Source organism: Thunnus albacares, chromosome 14 (assembly GCF_914725855.1).
Source record: "Thunnus albacares chromosome 14, fThuAlb1.1, whole genome shotgun sequence".
NCBI lineage: Eukaryota > Metazoa > Chordata > Actinopteri > Scombriformes > Scombridae > Thunnus > Thunnus albacares.
In genome coordinates, this window is record NC_058119.1 from 22207250 (window position 1) to 22235158 (window position 27909).

At 39.9% G+C, this 27909-nt stretch overlaps 1 protein-coding gene across 1 annotated transcript; it reads right to left on the reverse strand.

Moving 5' to 3' along the window:
- Positions 1-1789: 1789 nt before the first annotated feature.
- Positions 1790-27038, reverse strand: LOC122997042 (deubiquitinase DESI2). Its single transcript, XM_044372947.1, has 5 exons — positions 26332-27038; positions 13244-13316; positions 12939-13032; positions 9305-9446; positions 1790-6548 (listed from the first exon to the last, which is right to left on the reverse strand). Exons 1-5 carry the CDS (start codon positions 26377-26379, stop codon positions 6273-6275), a joined length of 633 nt encoding a protein of 210 aa, XP_044228882.1. The 5' UTR covers positions 26380-27038; the 3' UTR covers positions 1790-6272.
- Positions 27039-27909: the final 871 nt, after the last annotated feature.

Genomic DNA, 27909 nt, shown 5'->3' on the forward strand with positions numbered 1-27909 from the left:
ACCAGCCATTTTTTACATTGTCAGCATTGTGGATTTTGTCATTTCATATACTTAACTGTATACAAGCTTTATGATCTAATATTATTTTATCCAGATAAATATCCAAATACCACTATATGTTTCAGAAATATCACAACTAACCAAGAGCCGGGTTCTGCTTGAGGTTTCTACCTGTTAAAGGGGAGTTTTTCCTTACCACTGTTGCCAAGTGCTTGCTCATGGGGGAATTGTTGGGTCTCTGTAAATTTAAGAGTCTTGACCTGCTCTATGTGAAAAGTGCCTTGAGATGACTTTTGTTGTGATTTGGCGCTATATAAATAAAAATTGATTGATTGATTGATTGAACTATGAGTTTGAAAACCTGACCACTGCATGTTGTGTTCCAGTTTTATAATGATGGTAATAATTTGGACCTTAAACTGATGTCTGTAACTGTATCATGTATCATTGATGGATATTTGTCTCCACCCAGTGGCTGACTCAGATTTACATGATGAACTTGTATTTTCTACATAAGTACTCCGACTTGAGTAAAATACAGTAAACATTTCTTTAGTTTGTCTTAAACCTTTACAACTGTCCATTCCTGACTGCAAATTATATGGATAGAAATATCAAAAGAGAAAAAGAAATGGAAACAGACCGAGCAGAAAACCCAAACTGACACTAGGAGAACATACACTCCATTTATAACAGGTTTGGGCCGTTTTGTAGTCCATATTGCACTCATTTTGTCAATTTAAAGAATAATCTGTGATTTTGGGAAATATTCCTTTTTGTTCCTTTTTTGCCAAGTGTTAAATCGATACCACTCACCTGTCTGGTTCCCAACATTATTTTTCTATTTTTCATCTTTTGTCCACTGGAAGATTGCATTTTCAAAGGTATTTTTGTGATGTCACAGATGTCTACTTTATACTTCTACTCCACTACATTTCAGAGGGAAATATTGTACTTTATATTCCACTGCAGTTATCTGACAGCTTTAATTACTTGTCAGATGAAGATTTGACATAATGGATAATAGAACAAGCTTTTAAAATACAACACATTGTTAAAGATGAAACCAGTGGTTTCCAACCTTTTTGGCTTTTGATGTCTTACAAAAAGCAGTGTGTAGTCGGGGTCACATTTCAGATGTCTATGAGTTGTTAACAGCTCCACCAAATAGTGATTTTTCCATCTAAACTTCTCACATGCTTTCATTTCAATAAATGTTCAAATGATCCAATATTTCACCAAAAATCAAAGATTAGAGAAAAAGTCCAAAAACTGAAAACAGATTTGTGTATCAGAACTTTATTTTTTCTTCTTTCCTCTCCCATTAATCATCTCACGACCCCTCAGATTCATCTGGTGACCCTTTGGAGGGGCCCGACCCCTAGGTTGGGAACCACTGGACTAAACTAGCTAACTGTATATAAAGTAGTTCAAACTAGCTCCACCTCCAGCAGCTACAACACTAACATGCTGCTCTAACACTGATGCTTCAGTATTAATAATCTAATAATGTCATATATAGTGATATGTCAGTCAGAGGGACCAAACCACTACTTTTATTGCAATACTTTAACTACATCAAGCTGTTAATACTTATGTACTTTTACTTAAGAAGTCATGCAGGACTTTTACTTGTAATGTAGTATTTTTACATTACTGTATTGGTATTTTTACTTAAGTAAAGGATCTGAATACTTCTTCCACCACTGACTGTTGTCTGAGGCAATTTTCTGGGACTAGAAGTGGACGAGCATAACCAATAATTTATCAAAACAGTCACGACACAGAGTCACAGATCGTATACTTTTCTTTAATAATTTTCCAACAGGCTACAAATCTGGTCGGCTCCACTGAAGGCTCTGTGAAACATCTGAAGTCAGTTTTTTCCAGCGTATGAATGACTGAGGTTTCCCAATCTACATCCATAGCTCAAACAATTGGTGCAAATACACAAACTGTTTTCTACAAAGTCCCACAAATAATCCTTAGATGAGACATTTACTATAATAATCAAATAACTACATTTACTCAGAGAATGAGGGTTCATTCCAAAATGAGACATTCATTAAAAAAAGTTGTGATGACACTTCAATGGCTGTTAACAAAAAAGGAGTGAAGATCAGTGAAGTTTTTCCTATCTTTGGCCTCAATAATGGTGATTTGTGGTTATTTTAAAAGTCAAATGTTGACATAAAAACAAAAAGAAAGCATTTTTGCCTCAGCATTTTGAAATGGAAGGCGTCATATAAGAAAGACAGTATTGTTTATTTCTCAATAGAAAGAAATGATCATGTAACAGCAGATCACTATCTGAACCTATGAAGGTGAAGGGAAACCTCAGTGTTGTTGTAGGTTGAACTGTCTATGGTGACAGACAGGTAACAGTACAAATAACAGCCAGCAGAGGACGCCGACATCGGCATGTGTGTCAGTCTGTGTCTGTGCATTCAAAAAAAAAAATCAAAATACATTTGTCTTTTTCTCATTCATACTTACTAAAACATTTAAAATTAAGCTCATGATACAGACTTGAACCCTTTCACTCCAAATGAGACAAATATGCTGGTTTCATGTTTTACAGTGTGTCTTGCATTAACACTGCTTCTGTTTTGTTTGTTAGGAAAAAAAAAAAAGTCCTGAAAATAGTATTTGTACATTATAGCTGAAATCTGAGAAATGTTCTGCCACTGCCCCCCCAAAAAATATTACTGAAAATGTCCTCAAATTTGCTTGAGGACAAAAAGTTTTCTTTCTGTAAAGAAATAAAAAAAAAAATCAGCTGGAAACACTGCTACATTTGTTAAAATTTAAATAAAAAGAGTGTGTTTTACCTGTGTGTCTGTGTGATGTAGGAAAAATTTGGCCCAGTTGGCAGCTTCTTGATACTAACCATATGTAATACAAGTGCGCACTCACACTCTCATACACACACACACACACATTCATGCACAGACAGGGAAAAAAAAAAGGAGCAGCACAGGCTCACATAAAAACATACAGGTTGTAAACAAAAGCTCTTTTTTTTTATCAAAGAGAGGAGTATAAAACTGCACTGCCACAGTGCGTTCTTGAAAAGCTCTATGGAGTGACCTACTGCATTAGAAAAAGCAACGAATGCAAACATAAAATGTGGGATAAAAAGTTTTAAAGGATTATATTACAAAGCCTTTTGGGGTCCTGAGTTTATCAAACATAAACCAAACAGACAAAAAGGCATATATCATATAAATACAGTAAGAATTTCAAAACCATAAACAAGATTTTTCAGACAAACTTTGACAGTTTTCCTGCTTGTCATCTTGGCCTCAGACTTCCAGCAGGTAAAAATAACTTTTCAACACATCCGTGACTATTGTTTGGGACGATACACATTATGTAGCAAACATGTTGCTGACAGCATGTTAAGAGTTTCAAATGAGGTGCTCACCACTTTGGAAAAGCAGCATCTTCCTGTAAAAAACATAAAATTAAACTTTAAAAATTAAACTTACAGTGAGGAAAACCTCCTTCAGTGTTCATATGGGCACCTGACTGTTGTTTTAAAACAGACTTGAAACATTGTGAACCTATCCTTCAAAATGTGTGTGTGTGATGCTCCAAATCGACGCCAATGTGCATCATCCCGAACTGGACGCACAGATGTGAGGAAAGCGGCTGTCAGGAGTGCAGGCTGCACTGTGTTGTGTGTTGTAGCGGGTTGACGGCAGGTCAGTTAAAATTTCAGTTCACATTTTAAGACCCACTCTTCCTCAAACTCCCTTCCTTTGCTTCCTTTGTGCCCTTCTGCTTCTTCTGCTTCTTCTTCTTCTTCTTCTTCTTCTTCTGCTTCAGACCTCTGTGTGGATTACAGACCGTTATGGGCTGACGTCATGTGCTCAAACTTGAACCTTGAATGAAACCGGGTAAAGATGACACGTTTTGCTAAAAGCTAACAAAGATGTACAAACTGGGAGCCATCCAGTGCAACCGCAGTCTTCTACTGTTGGCCACTGGAACACTTGTGGGTTAAGTACCTTGCTCAAAGGCACCATGGCAGTCGCTACTAAGACAAACCTGGAATTTAAACCTTCTGGTAACAACAGGCTTCTCTTTTTAAACCTAATTCTTAAATTATTCAGAACATTTTAACGATCTTCCATTACTGGTCACATAATAATTGTTACTATTACCTGATGATGTCATTACAGGCTGATTTAAAAAAAAAAAAAAAATCAATTTTATCAAATCACTTGTGGTTTTTCCATGAGGGGCAGGTAGGACTTTAACAGCTGCTACAGATGCCTGACTGATCCATATTTGACATCAAAAAGACACAAAGAAAGGGACCAAGTATCACCTGGAACTGAACCCATCCAAAGTGTGTTGAGGGATTTTGGACTTGAGGCTTCAGTTTCAGTTTATTTGTGTCTATGAGGCTGATTGTAGCTCTGGCTTGAGTCCGTCACAAAGAGAAAAAGGAGGAAAAAAGGCCGAGGTCCTGATGCACACACAGCATTTTGAGGCAAAGGGTGTAGATCCAAAAATCCACCTGCTGTTTCTGTCATTTTACCAGCCAAATATTTATCTGCAGAACAGATATCTTAAGTACAGCTGGCTGCAGTGGAAACATTTACCAGCCACAGTCAAATTATACAAGCGCTTGGCTAGTGGTAATTTAAAACCATGATAACGAACAGGAGTTTCAGTCAAGAAAAGTTTGCTTTTGCTTCTGTTCCTCTTTTAAATGTGTCAGATCTCGGCGTGGAACAAAAAAGGTGACGACCACGATTGAATGTTGAAACCAACGCAGAGAAGTTTGTCAAAAAAGCTCCAACTGTGTGGTTGTTCAATATGATAAAAACCCGTTGCTGTGCTCTTAGTGTGAACATGAGTTGTGAGCAAGTGATTTTTCCTTCTCAGGTTGCTTCATTTGAACATTTTTTTCCAGTCCCACAGAGGTGAAGGTATGCACTATTTCACAAAATAGCAAAAATATGATTAAGTCAGAAATAATAATCATTATTTTATGTACTGTAACAGACATATTTTCTTACGTGACTCCCTAAAATATATCTTCTGTGCCTTAAAGTCTCTCTAGAAACACAAAGGATAACTTTATTTTTTATTGTGTGTGTCTTGATGATATAACTGTTCCCTAAAGAAGATATTAAGCTTTAAATAGAGGCCTATTTGACTTCATTGACGAGTCTCTCGGGCCATCGTGGCTCAGATCCACCTGGCTGATCAAAATTTGATTTTTCAACTCCGAACAAGTGAAAAACGAGCAGTGAGAGGTAAATACAAAGCCGCCTACATGTCATAAGAGTTATCCTGTTTCAACACAAACACTCAGCACAAATATTTGACAGCTGAAGAGGGTTAGAGCAGGGCTTTCTGACACTGTGGGCCCCCCCCATAGGCAAAACTGAGACAAGCAGGAAGTATAACTTGAGCCTTGTATTTTTAGCCTGTATCTGTTTACATTTTTGTAAATTAGCACCACGAAACATCAGGCCGAATTAGCTGTTAGCAGTTCCTGTTTGCAAAGTACACATGAAGGTGCAGACAACTATCACCAGACTACTTTCATATTGAAGGAAACTTGAAAATGTGATGATTCTCAGGCAAGTTCTGAAGCTTTTTTTTCTATGATTTTGAAGCAGATGTTTGTGATGCATATCTGAGATGATATACCCTGGAAGTTTAAGTCACATTGAATCTAAAAATATGTTTATCATGTCTGTGTTATATATGAGTTATGACTTAAAAGTAGGAGCGGAGCAATTGGACAGATCAGACCTTGTTTTCAGCATCTTCTCTCACTTGTTTCCACTAAGACAAGGTGGGGAGTAGCACCATCCACCAACTCAGTGCTGGTAAAATCTGAATGTTGCTGGCAAATTTTCCAATTGTCTACAAAAACACTTTGGTGGGGAAACAACCAGCCTTGTTTCCATCCTGCAGTGTAATTTGGCTGGTAAAATAACACAACAGACTTCATGGGAAATATTTAGGATTTTGGATGGGATGTTGGAATCCGTCAGCCATGTTCACTGAGAGAGGAGAGTAAGTTTCCTGCCTTCGTCAGCAGCAGCAACAGCTCCTTCCACTGCTCTGGGTCATTGTGAGAGATTTGGCTGACATTCTTACCCAGAGCAGGTAGCAGTTCAACGCCTTGCTCGAGGACAGTCTGACAGGACATTTGGCCATAGCTGGATTCATCAGCTGCTGCGGGTCAGTCTCTGTAAGCACAAGTCTGGCCCCCAGATTCCCAGCAGACCTCTTGCGGCTTCTTACCGGCGTGGCTGGTGGCGGGACTGGCGAGGCAGGGAGGAAGGGCTGGAAGAGGAGGAAGGTGAGCAGGGTGACATGGACGCCAGGGAGGCTGTGGCGGCGGCGTCCTCGGCCTCCTCCAGCTCTCCTCCTCCGTGGAGCTCCTGGCTGACGCTGGACTGTAAGGCAGCCGGGGTCAGCCACTCTTTGGGCAGGCAGCTCTGGAGGAATGGCACGCAGGAGCTGAAGTAGGCCAGGCGGTTGACCCAGCGAGGGATCTCCCTGCCACACAGGATCTGGTGAGGAGTGGAAGAAAGAGAAAAATTGTTCTTGTAATAGCTGTCACAAGCTTCTACAGTTTAAAATTATCTTTATTTTACACTAGAAAGACATAGAACAGTGACTCTTACATGTTTTGTAGTTGAAATTAGACCTGTATTGTGGACACAACCAAGAACATTACAAGAATTAACGTATTGTTTTTAAGCAGACTTATATTGCTAGGTGGTTCATCAGTATTGCTCTTAAAAACAAGGCGTTTATGCATGGCAGGCAATGCAGAGAGAGCGACACGAGCCGCTACTGTAGCCATTCAACCATGTAACTAACCAGCTGCTTGTAGGTCTGGTTGGAGGAAGACCTTTCGAGTCTTTGGTGGATATCTCTCTGTCTCTCTCACCTCCTTTCCTTAACTGACGAGCACGCAGGCACAGGCAGCAATAATGTCAACGTAAGGGCTAATTATCATCACTTAGCGCTCAGTGCTACGGCATTACACAAGTGGCTTCCAAGAAACTCAAAGGGTTTTTAACACTCAAAGGAGCTTAATTGTGCTTTCATCAAAACATTTACCAAAGCTGCTTTTTAGGATGCATGAGCAGACAGGAGCAGTGGATTTGCATTTCAACCACAAAAATGTCTCACAAAGCAGTTGATTCTGCATGTTGTGCCACGTCATATGCAGCCAGCGAATGATACTATATTTTATACTGGTTTACTACTTACATTTATGCTGCAGTGACTGTTTTTAGGTTTGCCAGCTAGCAAGATTCCTCACCTCCTTCAGAGATGACTGTGTTGTGATGGGAATAAATCCAGGCTCTCTAAAATGCAAATCACTGTGGCTGCTTGCTGTAATCAGGACTACACAGATGATCTCACCGATGAGCACAGCTTCAACTAGGGAGGAGGAAACCGGCGTCCACTAGAGAGAAGCAGCTAATCCATGAAAATCACCCGATGCGGTGTTTGACTAAAAATGGTGGAGCTGCGGAATTCACACAGCAGTCATGTGCTCCTTTATCAGAAATACCTCTTTGCACACACAAACAAGCTTTTAAAATCACCATCAACATGAGCTGGTCTTGGTAGATCAGCTAGCTTTTTATAGCAGCCACTAAGGATGACTCCTGGTAAAAATAACTGACTCAAAGGCAAGAGAAGATAAAGAGAGGAAGCAAGAAAAGGGAGAAAAGAGGCATCAAGATAATCTTCGATCTTTTTAAACCTTTCCTCCATGCAGGTCTCCTTGAACCTCCATTAACTGGTTTTTTGACTTGATATCTGGTGAACATGTTAGCAAACAGTGGTTTATTCACACATTGTGCAGACACGGCGCAAAAATAGCATTCATTTGAAGTCCTATTTGCATCCACTTGATTAAGTCGATATCTGGCTTTTTAGCTGCAAGAATGTTCCACTACGTTCATGAGCTAGTTGCTAAATCTGTCTGAACCAAAACAGTAAAGCTGTTGGTAATAAAACCAAAACAAGGAACTGAAAGACGCCAAAGGGCTTCACAGAGGGGAATTGAAGAATCAAGTGATGATTATCTGTGGTTTCATCACTACAAAACCACATTTCTCATAGGACATAGTGACTCGATTCATTGTTAATATAAAAATACTGGCAAGAGCAGCTTTAATAAGAGTCAAAGCTAATGACACATAATAGCAGAAGCCCCAAATATTTAATAGCTGATGCACATTCTTCTCTAGGTCTGATAAGTTAAATCACTCCATTCTCTACTATTGGCACCATTTTACTGGACTGTGATAATTTCATCCACTTTTAAGAGCCAGAATGATGCTCTAACCTCTTCAATCCTTTAAAAAAAATACTCAACATACACAGCAAAGGGGAAACTCACCCACTGACAATCCAGTGTAACAAGTGGGACAAATTTTCAGTTGGAATTTTTTTAGTTTTTAAGGCCTTTGGGGCACATCAATGCACACCAGTATCCTTCATTCCTGTGTTTGGTTTTGTGCTTTCCTGTCCAGCTGTCAGATGAACAACAGCACTGTGTATAAATAAATAATCTACCTACGTAGCGAGACGGTGCCAACGTGTCAGCCGGGTTACAGTACAGTTGATCTGCTTTTCAAAAAAAGGAGGACTTACATCAGCGTCATGCACATCTGACGTTCTCTCTGGAGAATTAATTGTCATGCGTGATCTTTCAAATCGACAAGAACCATCTACGTGTCCAATCAGTTTTTCCTCGGGTCTCTCTTTAACTCACCCGCTAATAAGGTTACAGTAAACCTGAAAAATCCTGAGGGCAAGACTGTCTCCCCCTGGTATGCTGTGTGTGTGTGTGTGTTTCTATATATTCTGCTGTAGATGTGATTGTTGAGATTGTGTGTTTTAATATAGATTTGCGTCTATCAAGGCGTGTTTGTGTGAATGTCTGCCTACGCATTAGTGTATTTATCTTGGCAAGTATGTTGACATGTTGTATGTACATCTGTGTATGTGACTTGTGTGTGTGTGTGTGTGTGTGTGTGTGTGTGTGTGTTGCCATCTGGCAATGCATGTCTGGGCTTGTATCAGTGTGTCCTAATCCCCATCTCAGTGCTAGATGCTAACTGTAAGACTCCCTGCTCATTAGTCACACCAAGATAAGCCGATTTGAATCTACACACACACACACGCTTAACTGAGTGTTTTTTTTCTACACCTCATGTCAATTCAATTTAAAAGAAAAGGAGCGTATATCTGCCTGAACTTGCTGCAAACAGATCATGTGTGTGTGTATGTGTGCACCTACCTCTGACAGCGCTGAGGAGAAGTGGTTGCAGTTCTTGTGCATGAGGTGGTAGGCGTTGCCTTTGTACTCCTTCCCCATCTCCTCCACGATCCGCTCCACGTCCTCCTCCGTGAAGTCGGTGCTGCCCAGGACTATGGCTTCTCTGCAGAGACGAGGGTGTGGAGGCAGGTGTTACAACATATGACGAAACATCAAGAATGACTTTAGGACATTGTTGTTTCAAACTTTGTTAAAATCCACATCTAAGTCTTAACATCCATGTTTCATGATTAAAAAAACAATTCAAAAGCAGTTTGAGTTTTTGCTCCTTTCCAGCTTCGCCTTACAGTTGAACGCTGCGATATTTTCCACCATATTAGCAACGTAAAAACGAACTTAAAATTCCATAAAATTTTACAAACTAAAAAAGGTGGACGTTCCAAAAATGTTAAGATGAAAGTGTTTAAACTGAAACAGTGCTTACAAATGTTTGAAAAAAATATAAAAACAGTAAAGAAAATTCTTTCAAATTTTTACCAGTTAAATTATACTGTCTACAGTTGTTTGCTATGGTGGTTTGAACCAAATTAAATAAAGTGACCGAGTCTAAGAAGTATGACGAAACAGATTTATAAATTAGTTGTGGTGCATACATGTTAGAAAAGCCTGATTTAATATTAAATGTACAGAAAATGCTAAGAAAAACAAGTGAAACTATGCTAAAACTCCTTTTCCAGATCAAATAAATGAGGCATCACAGCTTTTCATGTGGATTTTACACGGTTGGTCTGTTTACTGGTTTCAGAACATTATGATTGATTGCAGTTTGACTGAGAGTTTGATTAAAGTGGCAAAAATACATTGCAGTGGATGATACACAGGCATTTGTCCCTGATCATTTATACTTATAGTCTAATGGCCTGCATGGAGACAGGAAGTGTCTATCCATTTGTGTGTGTGTGTGTGTGTGTGTGTGTGTGTGTGCCAGGGAGAGTCTGTCGAAAGCCACGGGGCAGGTCAACTAGAGCAGAAGTAATACACAGCAGCACAGTAGCTCCGGGTAGACAGACACACACAAACACAGACCCCGGGCTGATTATGGGATGGGAATCCAAAAATGTATTGAACTAACTGGGTGCTCTACTGTCTCAACACCACAACAGACTGAAATCCTCCAACACAGCACCAGTGTGAGAGAAATATCTCACATTTACAGGCTCTTTTGATTTCTGCAGTCCGGCTAAATCGACTTATTTTCAGCCCAACGCCTTTGCTTTTCTTGAGGTTTCATACGGTTGGGTTTTATAGGCGTAAAGATCATGAAACTTCCACCTCATTTACTTGTATGCAGGGTCAAAAAATATTACATTGTACAATATAGTGTAGCCTAAACATTTGATATTTTAAAGCAAAAATATCAAAAATGTACTGTTTCTAAAATTTGAGGGATTGATGTGTCATACATGATAGTTAACCCCATTTCCTTGGATTTGGACTCTTGATTGGATAAAATAAGACATCTGAAGACATCATCTTGGACTTTAGAAGTTAAAACGGATATTTTTCCCAATTTTCTGACTTGTTATCAATAAAATGGCTAATCAAGGAAATAACTAGCAGTTAGTTGCAGCCCTAATGTAGACTGACCAGTCTCTTTACACTTTTATGCAACGTTTTTTTTTTTGTTTCACTCAATTTCCCCTCTTTTTCCCATTTCAAAGCCACAACATGCAGTATCACATGAAGAGCGACACGAAATTCCACTTTTTTCCTGCTTAATCTTCTGTTTTCTTTCACTCTGATTGTCCGAAGTCAGCTGCCACTAACCGTGAAGAAATAAGTGTGAAATCAAAAGATGTCTGTCACATGCTGTACTCTCTCCACTGATGTGTTTTTTTTTGAATCCCTCCTTCCTGTAGCAGCAGTAACTCATAGTCCTCATCACAGGAAGATACTGGTTTACTGGTTGACTGGTTGACTGGATACACAGAATAAGCCTGGAATCTCTGGCTTGCATTGTGAACAAATTAATGATTAGCTTTGATTTGACTGACTGGTCCTGTGTATTTTGGTGGGTAACACATGAACCCAACACAGCCTGGTGTGGATGACAACCCGAGCTTTATAAAGGTGTGAGAGGGCTTAGCATCATGAAATGTCAATCAAATGTCATACTTGTCATGTGACTTAAGGTACAGCTGGTGTAGCTGCCAGATGATGTGTATCCAGCAGTTCATGACTGGATGATTGGCTGACTGACTGACTCTGCGTTCCAAACCCATACTACATACCAATTGTGACCAAATTAAGAACACTTAAACCAGACGGTATGTATACTAAATACGGAGGATTTCTGAATGAGCTGTGGATGGACAGGGACGAGGGACAAGCTGCACGTGTTAAGGTGTACAGCCTCCTAGAATCTCATAAAAAGAAGCAGAAAAACGGACAACGGAACAGCTGGAAACATTTCTTTTTAATAATTGTCAGAAGATGAGGCGGCAGATCCTCTCATTTTCAAATATGCCGGTTGTCTGATGTGACGTCTGTCAGGGGAGGTTAGGTGTCCTTTCTGTTTGGTATGTAGTAGGCTTCATTTGTTGTGTACTAACTGCAAAAACAGTATATTGTGATGATGAGAAGTATGTTATATATACTGTATATAATAAGTATGTAGTATGGATTTGGGACACAGCGAGACTCTCTTGCTGGACTGTCTAGCTTAATGGCTAACAGACTGACTAACATGTGACCCGTGACTGACTGACTGGACTACTGACCGTGATGGACCAACTCTCTGATTCACTGATGAACCACTCCAGACATGGAAAAAGGACGTGTTCACACATGTGCAGTTGGAGCACACAGTCCATTGTCTAGGTGGCGGGTCGGGCGGGTTCGGGTAAGCTTACTAGAAAATATCGCACGGTCATGCAGGCGGGTCAAAAGGTGATAAAGCAGCGTTCCAAGTAAGTTATAAATAACTTACAGAAACATTGCGTGCAACAGGCTAGGCTGTGCATTATTAGTCTACTGTCCACCTTCCCTTCCCCTCTCTCTGTCGCTCTCTCTGCAACACTGCTCACTTTTCTGTAGCGTAGGCTAAAGGTGGCAGGTTTGCGGGTCTTGCAGGTTGGGCGGTGCCGATTGGCTCTCCTAACAGGTCAGGTGGGTGCGGGTATTAAAAAACCCCTACCTGCATATTACTAGTGGCCGTAATTTTGTGTTGCACATGGATGGTCTGTGCCGACCCTTTGGACGTACAGTAAGCAGAAAAATTTACATTATACTGACCTTAGCAGCTATGAGGATGAGAAGTATAATTGAGAAGCTTAAGAAGCTTAAAGAGCCAGACATACACACAGTTTTGTTTATACTACACTTGGTATTAGCATATGCGGTCGTGTCCACACATGTGCAGCTGTCGTGTACGATCCATGTGATTGGAAACCCTCGTGGACATGGGCAGATGACGAAATTTACATAATGCAAACCCTCACAGCTAAGCAGATGTGAAAAGTACAGTTTGGGCTTGACTGCTTGACTTTCAATACATCCCGCTAGTGGCTATAAAACCATCCAGTGAACTGCCTGACAGATGCATGTGTACCGGGGGACTCAGCACATATAAATACCAAAATGTTCAATTACTTACTTGAACTTAAAGGTCTCGCCGAGTTCAGTTGCATCACCCGGTGTAATCTCAAAGATCCCTGAGAATGGGTACGGATGTCCGCCATAGGCAAACTCTAAACACACACAACATTAAAACGCATATTTCAACAACATGCAAAAAAGTCTTTCTTTGGTAAATAACCTCTAACCAGACAAGCTTGTAAGTGAAGATGCTGACGTATGTTTTATAAAAACAAGTGTAAAAAAAAAAAAAAACTTCTCTGAAACACCATCCTCAGGCAGTCGACCTGATGTAGGCGGTGTCGTATGTCTAAGTAACCTTACCTCTTCCATAGATCTCAATCCCTGAGTGAAAGACTCCGATGCCCAGAGTGCTGGTGAACTCATTGATCCAGTACTGAAGAGAAAGAAAGAAAAAAACAAACAGAGACCCATTAAAGAAAAAGATGGACACAAAACAATGTCTTTGTATCTATTCAGCACTCCATTTTTAACTTTCCTACTATTGTATATTCAAGTATGTAGCGTACACAAAATGTACAGTACGTCTCTGAAATGGGTCACCACCAACAGAAACTCCTGTATATTTGTCACACTTAGTGCTTTAAGAAATATGTCCAAAACATTCATGTAATGTAGTCCACTATCTATTGTTTCAGTAGTGTAGTAATAGTCAATAGTGTTATGTTGTTGCTTTTTTTATGAAAGACTCTAAAAACAGTCAAGTAGTGAATTATTTCACACATTCTTTATATAAACATACTCAAGAAGCCAACACTAAGCACACCAAAGCACAATCCATATCAACATATGACTTAATCTGAAATATATAACATAAACTTGAGATCATTGTACTAACACCACAGATGGTAGTTGAAGAAGCCTTATCCATGTTTGTTTGGCTTGTTGGCTTGAGTCACTGTCTTACTGTGCTCTGACGTTTACATTCTCATGTATGAAATAACTACCTAAGTCAACAAAATGCCAAATCCATAGACAACACATCAGAAGAATCAGATAAAATAGACCTGATGCACAGAAACATAGTCACACACTGAAGTAATCTCTCCGGCTTATCGTTCAGTGATAGCCGGTGTTTTCCTAACACTCCACCATCCTGTGATCTCAGCTGGCTGAAATGAGATCTGTGAGCCTCTGATGTTTACACATGATCTTTTACACACACACTGACAACAAAAGACACATACAAACACGACAACGAGCGCAGACAAAATCAATAATTGATCACAGCAGCACTGATCTCTGACATTACCTTCCATCTTCTCAGTACTGCGCCGTGTGTCTTTCTAATATCCTGTGGCTACAAGGTGATTGGCCGGGCTGTTGCTAGGCAGACTCGTTTTGTGTGAAAATGATTTATTATCACAGAGGACAGAACGTGATGTGACATCTCCGGAATAACTCAGTAAATCTAATAGGGTTGCACTGATTCGATCTGTGGGGTTGGTAAAGGGGCAAATACTGACCGTAATAAGTAGATCAGACATCAAAATTCAGTGTTTCTGCTATAAGTCTCATGTGTTAAAGGATAGGTTCAGACTTATTTCCAAAGTCTGTCTCAATATAATACTGACATGCCGATATGAGACGCTATATTCCAAAGTTACAGTCTGTCAAGTACAAAATTCTCCGGCTTTTACTACTCAAGACGTGCTCAGAGGAAACTTTGAAGCGTTTCTTTTTTTTTCCTTTACAGATCTGTGTTTGTGGACGCTAATATTTTGATAACAACCCGCTTCAACCCTTGTTGGGAGTGTTTTGGGGTCGATCTCCGGCTGTTCTTGTTGTCTTGTTTATCTGGTGTGTTCTGAAAGAAACAAGCGACGAGGAAACGAGCAACAGACTTCCTCTGAGAGATCCTGAAAGGCACGGCAGCAATCCCTGCTATCATATTTCCTCATATAAAAAGGAGCCCATGAGTTCCACATGGTGACGTAAAAAAAAAAAGAGACCCATTATTGGATTGATAATCAGTAATGGAAGACTGGAAGTGTATCCCTAAAAAGTACAATATATTGGCTTACGTTTTCACTACCAATTAACAGAATCACTCACCTAAACAATGAAAACCAGAGTGCTCTTCTCAATGCGTGGTTCTGTCTATCTGCACACGCTGCCAGTGTTCATCCAAATTTGCAGATAATCAATCAGGTTTGGTGCAAAACTGTCATGTGAATTGAACGCACTTAGTTCATGTAAACAGAGTCTAATGTTTAATCAACATGGGTGTGATCTTGAATCAAATTTTCCAGGCGTTTGTTTCCGTCTTTTACATTTCCTCTGCACACCAGAGATCCTAGAGTATGATCCTGATTGATTTGATTTAGCGAGCTGGTTCGGCGCTGATCACAAACCACATGGTTGTTTTTATTGTTATGAATATGGAGCTGAATCAGGTCGAGTGGTTAACATGTATTGTGTGCAGTCCTCCTTCATGTTTAGAGACCATTTGCATAGCAAATCATATTCAGCAGCTTGATAAGAGCCTGACAACCACAGCAACGTATTAAAAACTATTCTCCTACTTCCTGTCGGTTGTTATGCAGTTATGTAGCTGCGCACAATCAGTGGTGGCAGAGCTGGAGGTTGTCGCTACACATCTGCATTGCAAATTGTTCCCTTTGTACACTGTGTGTAACAGTTTAAACACAAAGTGTGATCATAAGATAATGAAGACACTGTATCGGCTTGTGGCTGTTTGTGTTACGATCCAGACAGAGCAGGAATGATGAGTGAGTTGAGGTAAAGTTTTTTTTTTCTGAGTATTTTTCACACTTTACAGTCAGGTTCAGGACTCTGTGACTTGAGCTGTTTACCAACGGTTGCACATAAAATTAGGTAATAATTCATTAGTATTCAAGTTTATGCTGTTGTACTGACGGTGAGTAACGATGGAAAGAAGTTTCACAGCCAAGCTTTGAAACAAAAATGAAAACAAAAGCAACTGTGATGGATTAACTATCTCTCTGTTTAAGTTTTGCTTCTCTACAAGTTGATATTCATCCTTTACATGAATGAAAGTGACTACAAAGAAGATAGGAAGGAATTTATAAATCTAAAAACAATTGAAAAGTTATTGAAAAGAATATATGGAACTTGTTTGAACTGGGCTGCAGAAACATGCAAAACAAACTGTGTGTATGTTAGTTTCATTTGTCACATGCTGCCATTTTTCACCCGACAGCAGGATTTCTTTTTGACGCATGAGGTAAACCCCACACCATCAGACCCTGACGTTCCAATGACACGAGCACTTGAACTCTTAATTGCTACTTCCTGGAAAACAGCGACTCCTCAGTGATGACCTCATAATGCACCAGTGCAGCCAATAAAATCATCATAAATTTTTCAGGTGTCCCGCCTTTCTTCTCATTGTCTTTACACAAACTGCCTTTCTCTACATACTAATAGCTCATAGATTTACACTGAAGATTGACCTCTTGATGACCTGTCTTAACAGAAAATACATAATGAAGTAATGATACCATTTAAAAAAGGTACATTTAAGAGTCTGTCTTTCCTTTGTTGTGACACCACTTTGTGAGATAAATGTGCTCTTCCATTCACACAGCTCCAGACAGTGGCACCGTGTCAGTGCTTGCAAGTAATTATTGGTCACATGTCTTGATAAAACAGCATTTCTACGGTGAGTGCTAAAAGTGGGAGAACTTAACTCTACACTGCTGAACAGAATTTCACATTCACTTCAATGAAACTGAACAAAATCATGTGAACGCATTGGGGTTTTTTTTTTTTTGAAAAACTGAATCCAGTTCGTTGTAAACGTCTGACACTTGTCTGACGTGACCTCAATGAGTAAAACAAACAGGCTTTGAATTAAAGCAGGTAAAGGTGAGTCAGCTCAGCTCTCATCCTGTGCATAATCTGGAAAAATGATGAATGTGGACTTTAGTTTTTAGAGAACTGAATTAGTGTTTCTAGTGATTTAAACAGTGAACTCAATACGCACGTTCACAGGATAATGGCTACTTCAGATTTGAATATTTATCCCTCCCAGTGTTATGTAATTCTGATGAATAAATGCAGTAAATTCAATTAATTAGAGATAAGATCGCTGAGCCAAAAACGTTTGCTTGTGTAACGTTTCAGCCCAGTGTGTCACACAGCACGCTGCAGAGTACGTTTCCTGACCTACATAAGGTTTGCACACACACACACACACACACACACACACACACACACACACACACACACACACACACACACACACACACAAAGACTGCAAGAGTGGTGTGGCTTTATTTTTTGTGACATTGTTTACTAAAATAGGGAAAATCCCATTCAGATCTACTTAATTAAACTTAAAAACAAACCTAAAAAAACAACCTTACCTGCATTTTTCCCCCTAGTTTTATAATGTTCCACATAAATTCTATGACTCAACTATAATTTGTGTCCTCTGAGAGGGCAGGGGAGGGGTGACTTTATCACCTGAACGCCCCGTTGAGTTTGGGCAAAATATTTTGTTGACAACTCCAGAGGGCTCACCATGAAGTCCAAAAACAACGACCTCTAAACATCCCCAGAATGACCTTTTATTTCATGTTCTTATGCTGTATGTATACATGGACGCAGAGGCTGCAACTATTACTTTCATAATAGAGTCATTTGCTGATTATTTGTCAGAAAATGTAAAAAAATAAAATAAAATACCCATAACAATTTACCAGAGCCCAAGGTTACATCTTCAAATGTCTTGTTTTTTCTGACCAAATATACATATTTTGCATATTTTAAGGAATTTTCTTAATCGCCAGTCGGCCACGTAATCATTAACAATTATACAGTGTAATTTCTCCCGTAATAAAATTGTTTTTTTAAACCATTTTTTGAGTAAATTAGGAATTTAAAGAGCAGATTACGTGAACACCAAGTTACTATAGTCCCTTTGCTTTCTGCATTGTCTGGTAATATATTTTTAATCAATTAAATTATTAACAGCAATTAATCAGTTACATCCCTAGTATACACAACAGAAAACCAGAAAATATTGACATTTGAGAAGCTGGAACAAGAGAATTTGGGGCAATTTTGCTTAAAAAATGACTAACAATGAAAAAAAATCAATCAAAATCGTTGCCAAACAATTTCCTCATCAATTGATCGACTTATTGTTTCAGCTCTACATAACACTACAGCTCATCCTGTGGTTCCTAACCACTGGCAAGTTTTTTTTTTAAGAACTGAGCAAAAATGTCATTACTGAATCCCCATTTGTAGCAGTTTTGTGTTTTTTTTTTCTCATTGAGTTTGAGGATTATAGCCGTCTGTGTCTACAACAGCTGGTTCTCAAAGTCTGAAGAGAAGCCTCGGCCGATGTAATCTGCTGCATCAGCTCGAGAGTTTTTCCTCACTGCTTCAGTCCTTTCTCAAGGGCTTTTTCTAAGAAGAGAGAGCTTTAGAGAGGTTCAGGTGCAAACCTAACCAGTTCGATGAATCCTGTCCAGACAACTTAACACTCAAAGCATCCAGACAGCATTTAAGTTGCGACATAAAGCCGAAGCTACCAGAGACCCAAAAAGCCACAACTGACTTTTTATACAAAGGGAAGACTTTAACACGACCAGAAGCTTATTCTGCTGTTGCACTAACTCTAAATCCCTCTGAGCACAGTGTCAGTTAGATGTTCAAACACAGTGTGTGGGGTAAAAATATTTCAAGCAAGTTAATCTGCAGGAAAAAGCAGATTGCTTGCCTGTCTGCCCACAGGATTAACAAAGAAAGCTAGTTTAGGTCGCTACTCTTCCTCCTCCTCCTCCTCCTCCTCCTCCTCCTCCTCCTCCCCCTCCTCCTCCTCCTCCCACCCAGAGGTGAAATAAGACTCTTATCTTATCCCTCATTACTTTGAAGCTCGTTAAAACCTGCCTCCTCCACAGCACAGAGAGAAAAGGCTGAGTGTGTGTGTGTGTGTGAGCATGACAGCAAAGTTGTGTGTTTATGAATGAATTAAAAAAGACAGAAAGAGGGAAGAAGGGAAAGACAGAGAGATGGATGAACAAATAGAAACTGGATGCTGCTGTTAAATGCCTGGATACGTACTCATCCCACACTGTGCTGTATATGTGAGCTGTTTCCTCAATAGCATCTCTGACTGTGTTAAACAGAGTAATTAGCGAGGAGACACATCATGTGCATCACTGCTTTGAAACTCAACAGCAAAAACATTTTGACTGAAACCAAACTGAAAAAACATTTAGGGAAGGAAACGACTACCGGCCACAAGCCCAGTGCTGATAAATTTGTGCTGTGTCAGCAATTAACAGTCTGCACTGAAGTCTGTTCTGCTCTAGTAAATGTATTTTTAGCCAAAAAAATCATTCTTAGCCAACCTTGTTCTCAGTGCGTAAATCAAAAAGTTAATTTTGGACACAGCACTGCAAAGATAAGATGATTTGATTTACTCCAGCCTCTGATCATGAAACTACAATTGAAAAAGAGGAAATGAGGACGCCCTGGTGACCTAGACATTAAGGCGCCGAACATGAATCTCGTCCCCGGTTTTGTTGCTGACCAACTCATTATAAGTTAAAGTAAAGTGGATGAGCTTTGAATAACTTATTATCGTATAACTAAAATTTGTATTTTGGTTCATTTGGATCTATTCTGCAACTACGGAGCAACGTTTTATTCCTGACGGCAACAAAGAAATGCTACAGATACGTTTAAACTCTGTTTTTACAGTTGTAGCCACTGTAACCTTACACTGCAACAACAGATGAGGCTCATGAGTACTGTAGTGCCATTTGACCAAACTGACATTTATACATTTTCAGAAACATTTATAGCTAACGGCCGAAACATTAGAACACTGGGTGATATGGATAAAATCTTAAATCACAGTATGATATACAGTACAGTCAGGATTTACCGCAGTGTTTTATAGCAGAGGTTGACTGAGAGACCACCTTCACTAACATAAAAAAATTATACCTTCCTATTAAATAAAACATTAACTTTCAGGGGAAAAAAACAGCTGAGGTGCTGTTTCATTCACCAAATGTCTAACTAAAACTAAACTGATCACTAGATGAGATGCTGGCTGTTTTACCTCCTTGCCTGAACAATTTCTGATGAGTGATATAGGAAAGTTTTTTTTGGAAATTCAACTGAGAAATTGTTTAAAATAATAAGAGGGGAATGTATGTTTTTGGTTAAACCAGTGAATTAAATACCTGATGAATCAGGTTGCATCAGTGCAACGTAGCCATAAACCAGTCAATCAATGATTTGCAACCAGAGCTGCGATTAGTCGATTAATCAATTAGTCAATCGAAAGAAAAATAAGCTTCTACTATGTTGATGTTTGATTAATCCTTTAAATAATATTTCAAGGAAAAACACAAAACATTTGATGGTTCTGCGTTCTGAAATGTGAGAATTTTCTGCTGTTCTTCATCTTACATCATAGTAAATTGAATATTTTGGGATTTTGGACTGTAAACATTCATTGGTGTCACCTTGTGCTGTAGCATATTGTGATGGGCAATTTTCACTGTTTTCTAATGAATTATTATTAAACCAAACAATCAGTCGATTAATTAAGAAAATAATCGGCAACGGCCATCAACAGTGGCCTAAGACAACCAGAGATATTAACTACCTCACTATAGACAAGTACATTTTCTTAGGATTGACAGATTGCCATCATTTCATAGTTTATACTCTCTTATCACTCAACCCTAACTTACCTGTTTGAGTTTCTACTTCTGTGTTTCTGTTGTGCAGGATTATTGAGAGTAGACATGCAAAAGCTCCTCCCATTACACCAAACTACACCTGCAGTGGATGCTGTGGTGTCCCAGCATGCTCGAGTACACTCCTAACTTATTACTTTTGTATTGGCACATAATACTTTGTAAGCTAAAGGTTATAAAAGCACAACTGGAATCATGACACACACAGAATACACCGACCTGCCCTGCTGTGAGTGTATCTACTGTAGCTACATGACGGCGTTACACCTAATACCCTAACACAAAAACACACACACACACTCAGAGATACAGTAGACCACAGAGCTGGCTGGCTGGCAGGCAGACAGGTGGTGTACAGATAATGCTGTCTCATTAGAGCAGCGTACTAAAGCACTAAGAGCTGGCCAGGAAATCCACTTAGTAAAGATGGAAGCGGGCCGGTGGGGAGGACCTGAGAGAGTGGGAATTGTGGAAGGATAAGGGGGGGGGTGTCTTCTCCGGTCTGCACAGATATTCCTGAAAGTCATGTGACACACTATTGATCCTCAAAACAGAAAAGATGAATTAGCCTTTTCATCTGCCTTTTTGAGTACATGTCAGGTAGATTCACACGCAAAATGCTCTCATCTTGCTACCATGCTTCACCTCTGGCCACAACCGGGCTGCGCTTCAGTTCATTCATTTCATCACATGGTGTTAACACTGTCTTAACCTCTGCCATTATCTGATCTTCACAGTTTCCTGACTTCCTCTTAGACAAAACAGCCAGTCATCTAACCAGTCACTCAGTCGATCATTAAGCCAGTCAAATAAGCATTGCATCATAAAACACAGCCTCCTCATTCATTTCAATGAGTCCTCTAGGTTGGTACGGTGGAGTGATGCTGCAGAGGGATCCGGCGAAAGAACTCAGGATCAAATCTGGCAAAAAAAAGAGTTCATTCTAGCTCAAGTTTTGCTGTAGCGCGTCCATCCAGCAACACACTGAGTTGGCCAATAAAATGCAAAATGAACATACCACATAGTATTGCACCAACTCTACTATTTACCACACAACCGCTAGTAGAAAATTACTGCTGACATAATACCATATCTTGAGTCGTTAGATATGGCGTCATGGGAGTAAAACCACGGAGCAGTCTCTCTGTGTCTGATAAGTCTTTAAAGTTGCAGGTGGATTATTCAACCGGGATTTCTTTGTTTACATATCATTTTGCCAACACCTGCAGTAACAAGCACACGACATCACAGGCCCATTTCTCAACCTAAACTTGAATCATTAAAGAAATAGTTTGACATCTTGAGAAATAAATATATCAGCTTTATTGCCCAAGAGTTAAATGAGAAGCTTGGTGCCACTCACATGTCTCATGTCTTGAGGTATGGAGCTAAGGCGATGATGATTAGCTTAGCTTAGCATAAGGACTTAAAGTACAGTATAGGGAAAAGCTAGCTGGACTCTCTCCAAATTGAAACAATAAGCCTCCTAGGGCCTCTAAACAGTTTTATTTGTGCAACAGCGGCCAAGCCATGGATGCATTAAGGAGAGCTGGATGGTGTATTATAAGATGGTGCCCTATTCAAAAAAAACAAACCCTTCATGCATCCAGCTTTCAGGCATAAAAATTACCCAGATACTCTGCACCCTTACACATTTTAGGGCCCACAGAGCCTGAGCACTGGAGTCCTTCTTCAGCTGAGCTGGTATGCATGTCCAAGACTTCTGCTGGCTGAGCCGGCTGACTTCCTGTTGGCTCCCTGCACACATGAATGGACTTCTAATAAGGAAAACAGTCATTTTGATGTTCAAAAGATTATTTACTTTTTTACAGCAACAACTTTCTATTGGGGAAAATGCTTTTACAACCAGTGCGCCTCACGTAATGATCCTGTAAACTGCGATACCACGATGCGAAAATCGCTTCCCGGAGCCGTTCCTGGTAGCTTGGGTCAGGCACAATGACTTCTCTCTTACCTACATACTTCACAGGACAGACATGAGAGTGTTATCGATCTTCTCATCTAACTCTCGGGCAAGAAAGTGAACAAACAGATTTCCCATTGACCCTTGTCAATCAATAGTCAGAGAGGAGCTTTCTGTGTGTCGGCCTGACTCGCTGTGAACAAAGAGTGAATCTACAAACTTAGTCACAATGTGGCTCGACTAGTCAAGAAAGCAAATCAGTCAAACAGCAAATCAATGGAATTGATCTGTATGTCAAAAAACAGATGAAAATGTTACTGTGGTTGGTTGAAATATCAAAACATTTGGGCGCCATCACCCTCTGCTCTTTTCTTTTCTGTAAGTCAGTTATTAACCAACCAGCAGGCTGCAAGCATGGAGACAGTCCGTCAGCCATACTGTTGCTTAGTCAGTTAAGCAGCCAATCAGGCAGTCAAACCCCCAGCGGCTAGTCACTTTTCTCACTAAAAGTACTCATGTCTGAACACGGTGTGATCGATAGACAGAGGAAGTGTTTAAAGCAGAGGGATGAATGAATGGACCGCAGCCATCGTCTCATTGTCTGCAGGGCTGAAACTCCACTGTGAACAAGCCAATATCTTGTTCCCACAGTAGCACGCACAAAAATACACCAACACTGACAATAAGCATGGGCGTGAATAAACCTACATGCACACACACACACACACACACAGACACGCCCATGCAAGTAACTGTAAATGCAAGTTACGCCTGTGTGTGTTAGATACAGTATGTATGAGTAGCCTCTGTAAGCTTTTGCGTGTAAAAGTGGGCAGAGGGCCCCCGCAGCCATTCACATGAATGGAAGTGAGACACTAATGTGGACGGTAAGTCAAGTGAAAAAAACAAGAGGAAGTGAAAGAAAGAGAGGGGGAGGAGAGAAGAAAGAGAGAGAGAGGAGGTAGGAAAGAAAAAGAGGAGGTTATGACAGGAAAGGATGAGGGGCGAAGAGAAAGAGAAAACAGGAAGGAAAAGAGGAAGGAAGGCTGGGAAAAAAAAATGCAGTAATGAAGTGGATAAATATGAGCAGGATCAGTACTCCTGACTCCTGACTTCATACAGTGTGTTACGCTACTATAGATACTGTTTAATGACTCTATAGCTCTCAGTGTTGACCCATATAAACGACCTGCCAACCTTATGGCCTGTGATGACATATCAGCCATCGGCTAAAAGGGAGCACAACAGCAATAAATCAGGTAAAAATAGGAGGAAATCAGGAGCTGGAGAATAAGTGGATCTTCATATTGAGTCAGGAACAAAGATATCATGTTCCAGAGGGGAAGACAAACAGGATTTGGCATGTACCAACCACAAAGGAGTCTTGATATCATCTGAACTTTTACAAGATTAAAAAGGATGGAAAAAAAAAACGAGGGACAAAAAGCTTAGTGGTCATTAACGGAAAGTTGTGGTTTTCAAAAAAAAAAAAAGTCTCAAAGCACATTATAAACATAAAAACTGTCCCCTTCCTGTTGTATAACCCTTAACAAGACCATTTCTATTTTAAGTGTAATCCGTCCACCACGGGGGAATCCATATCAATCAATGATTCATCAACAGATCCATTTCCAGCCCACCCCTCCCTACTGACTCATCCCCCCTGCGTGGTGACAACATAGTGACTTTAACCTCTTTCAGCCTCGTTCAGTAACACAGAGACAGGCAAAGAGACTCTGTCGTTTATTTGTACGTTTCTGCACAAGAGAAGTGTGCAGTTTACTTTCACATCCACTTGTGGTTTGATGTGCACTACCATGTTTTCCTGTTTTGGTCCTAAGAGAACTGAAACCCTAAAAAGCAAAAGCCATGGTCCGCTTACAGACTGACACTGGCGAATTAATTTCAAAAGGAAACACATGAAAGACTCTTTTGTTTTACTGATCACTGTAAATGTTTCACTTCTGTCACTGTTCTGTTTTGGCTACAACTGCTTAAAAAGTCCAATGAGAAGCATTTTGCTCCACTCCTAATATGGACATCCAGTATTATCGAGACAAGGCAACATTACATGTGTGAGCAAAGGTGTGTTTGAGACAGCTACGGGTTTCAAGTTGTTTTTCATTCTTAAAACTTTTTGCACCGTTTTCCTTGGCCCCACTTTGTCAAGAATTTTTTTGCAGTTAATTCAGCCTCACTCTGCCGTGATCCATTGTGTATTTTGCTGGAAAATAACCGAGGGAAACAGGTGAACCAATTTCTAAAGGTGAAATTGTATTAAAATTCAAGATTAAAGAGCTTTTATTGTCACATGCATGTCAACACAGCAGATGGCAACACTGAAGGCAGTGAAATTTGGCTTCTTCAAGCTCTAGTTCTAATTAGATTATATAATAAAATATTTACAATTATAATAAAAGAAAAAAAGTTGAGAGAGAGGAGAAAGATGAGAGAAATTAATTAAAATATATATAAATAAACATTATATTGCACAAAAGTGACAACACACAAAAAAATGAGCAGAGTTTGGTGTTGTGGATGTATGCTTGGTGAGTGTTACATACAGTAATCATTTGTAAAAGATCTTCAATCTTTGACTCTCATTTTTGCATATCTGCTGATAATAGTGCTGGGCAATATATAGATATTATATCAATATTATAACAGCGAAGGGGGGTTTCCTCACCAGGTGTCAAACCCCAGTCTCCCAGACCATGGATGACTACGCTAACCAGTGAACCAAAGGATCAACCCTTTGGTCACAGCGAGCGCATCTAGTCATCTGTGTTTGTCACATTACAGGAAGCGCGTCTCTGCGCTTCAGCTTCTTCGAGCTCCCTCACGCCTGTAAGCAAATGCGCCTCTGATGGCCTCAAGGTGACAATGCAATGCAATGCAAGGAGGGTCCCACACCAGGTCTCAAACCCCGGTCTCCCTGACCACAGACGACTGCACTAACCAGTAAGCAAAAGGGTCAACTCGTTGGCCAAGGACTGGCGCGTGTAGTCATCTGTGGTTGTTAAAATATTGTGATATGAGACTAGATATCGTCTTAGATTTTGGATATTGTAATATCGTGATAAGTGTTGTCTTTTACCGGTTTTAAAAGGCTGCAATAAGTGACATAATTTTTGGACCTTACCAGGCCAGTTCTGGCTGTAATATTATTTGCCTTTACCCACTTAGTCATTATATCCACATTATTAGTGATTATTCATCAAACATCTCATTGTGTAAGTATTTTGTGAAAGCATGAATAGTCATCACTACAATATTGTCACAATATTGAGGTGAACAGAACTCCCAGTGCACAGCCTGTATTTTCAATCAAGTGCTGGTCAGTTGCAGGAACATCTTAGGTGAAAAAATTAAAATAAATATTAACCACCGCACACTGAAATGACTTTACTGTCACTATTGATATAATATCAATATATTGCCCAACCCTGAGCGAACCTGAAGAAGCTACAGGCAAAACGCGTTGTTCACTCCTAAGAAAGTCACAGTAAAGTAATTTCAGTGTGCGATGTTTAATTTTGATTTGCATCGATATCGAGGTATTTGGTCAAAAATATCGTTATATTTGATTTAATCCATATCGCCCAGCCCTAGCTGATAACTAATGTAGCGTTAAATCACCTTTCTATAATGGAGTTTGTTGTTGCCTCCTGCCATTGTTGATATAGATGTGTAAGTTAGCAAATAAGTGCTAAAAACATACATCTTTAACCAACCTCTATCTTTCTACTCACCATATCATAGACGTTTAGGATGATCGGCTCGTTTGCCATCACTGGCATCAGGATTTTCTCCCCCCGCTACGTCCCTTCTTCTCTGCGGGTCTTCCTCCTCCGCACACCCCCCTCCCGATACTACTCCTTCCTCCGGTGCGAGATCCGAACTCTCGCCCTCCCAAAAATAGACCCTACTCCTCCCCCTTTTATTCCTGGCACTTTCACGACAGATGATCAGCTTAATAATTCACAACCCGGTGTGAAAAACGTCTCGGGTAGGAGGATATTTACACCGTCCAACATCTGACTGGCTTTGTCCAAATATCGCTCCCCCCTCCTCCTCAGCGGCGGCGGTTGAGGACAGAGGAGCCACTCGGTTGTCAAAACGAACTGACTTGCTAAACCCGTTCAAGCTACGTTACCGAGGTCGAAGTGAAAAAAAAAAGGCGGACTTCACAGAGGCAATTTTATCTTCTCCGAGGCGTTTTGGCACGGAAAAAAACGCAAATTCATTTTCCCGGACGAACTATTCCGCGAAATGACATCATGTTGAGATATCAAAACGTAATTTCCTCAGTAAATATGATTCGCTACTCCCTTATTAGCTAGCTAACGGTAGCGCTGAAAGCTCGCAGGCAGGATGCGACTGACTGCTGGGAGAAAATTGGACAGTGAGAGTGGGCAGAACGGAGATGTGCGATGACTCCACGCTCGATTAATCAACCTTTGACGCTCTGAGCATTATGGGTAATGTCGTTCTGTTGTTAAGTACATCAAAACCACACAGTCTATGATCAAAACAGGCAGCTTCAAGCAACTGGAACTAAACTAAAAAAAGGAGAACTGCACTATGTGGCCAGAAGTATGTGGACATACTTTAGTGTACTTCATTAGTGGAAGAAGTACTCAGATCCTTTACTGAAGTGAAAGAACTAATAAAGCAATTTAAAAATATTCCATTACAAGTAAAAGTCCTGCATGACAAATCCTACTTAATTGAAAGTAAAAATACTCATTTGGTCCCTCTGACTGATATGTTATTATATATGACATCATTAGATTATTAATACTGAAGCATCAGTGTGTAAGCAGCATGTTACTGTTGTAGCTGCTGGAGGTGAAGCTAGTTTGAATTACCTTATAAACAGCTCCCAACGTAGGGGTTCAGCCCCTCCAAAGGGTCACTAGATAAATTTGAGGGGTCGTGAGATGATTAATGGGAGACGAAAGAAGAAAAACAAAGTTCTGATACACAAATCTCTTTTCAGTTTTTGGACTTTTTCTCTAATCTTTGATTTCTGGTGAAATATTGTATCATATGAACATTTAAACCATGTGAGAAGTTTAGAGGGAAAAATCACTATTTGGTGGAGCTGTTAACAACTCATAGACATCTGAAATGTGACTCTGACAACACACTTCTTTTTTTAAGACGTCAAAAGCCAAAAAGGTTGGAAACCACTTTTTTCATTTTTAACAATGTGTTGTATTTTAAAAGCTTGTTCTATTATCCATTGTGTCAAATATTCATCTGAAAAGTAACTAAAGCTGTCAAATAAATGAAGTGGAGTAGAAAGTACAATATTTCCCTCTGAA

Coding starts and splice junctions, on each gene's coding strand:
- LOC122997042 (XM_044372947.1), bottom strand. CDS start 26,379: ATGCCAGTGATGGCAAACGAGCCGATCATCCTAAACGTCTATGATATG. Junction 13,317..26,331: donor TCCTAAACGTCTATGATATG/GTGAGTAGAAAG, acceptor CTTTCTCTTCAG/TACTGGATCAATGAGTTCAC. Junction 9,447..12,938: donor GGCGAGACCTTTAAGTTCAA/GTAAGTAATTGA, acceptor TCGTCTCTGCAG/AGAAGCCATAGTCCTGGGCA.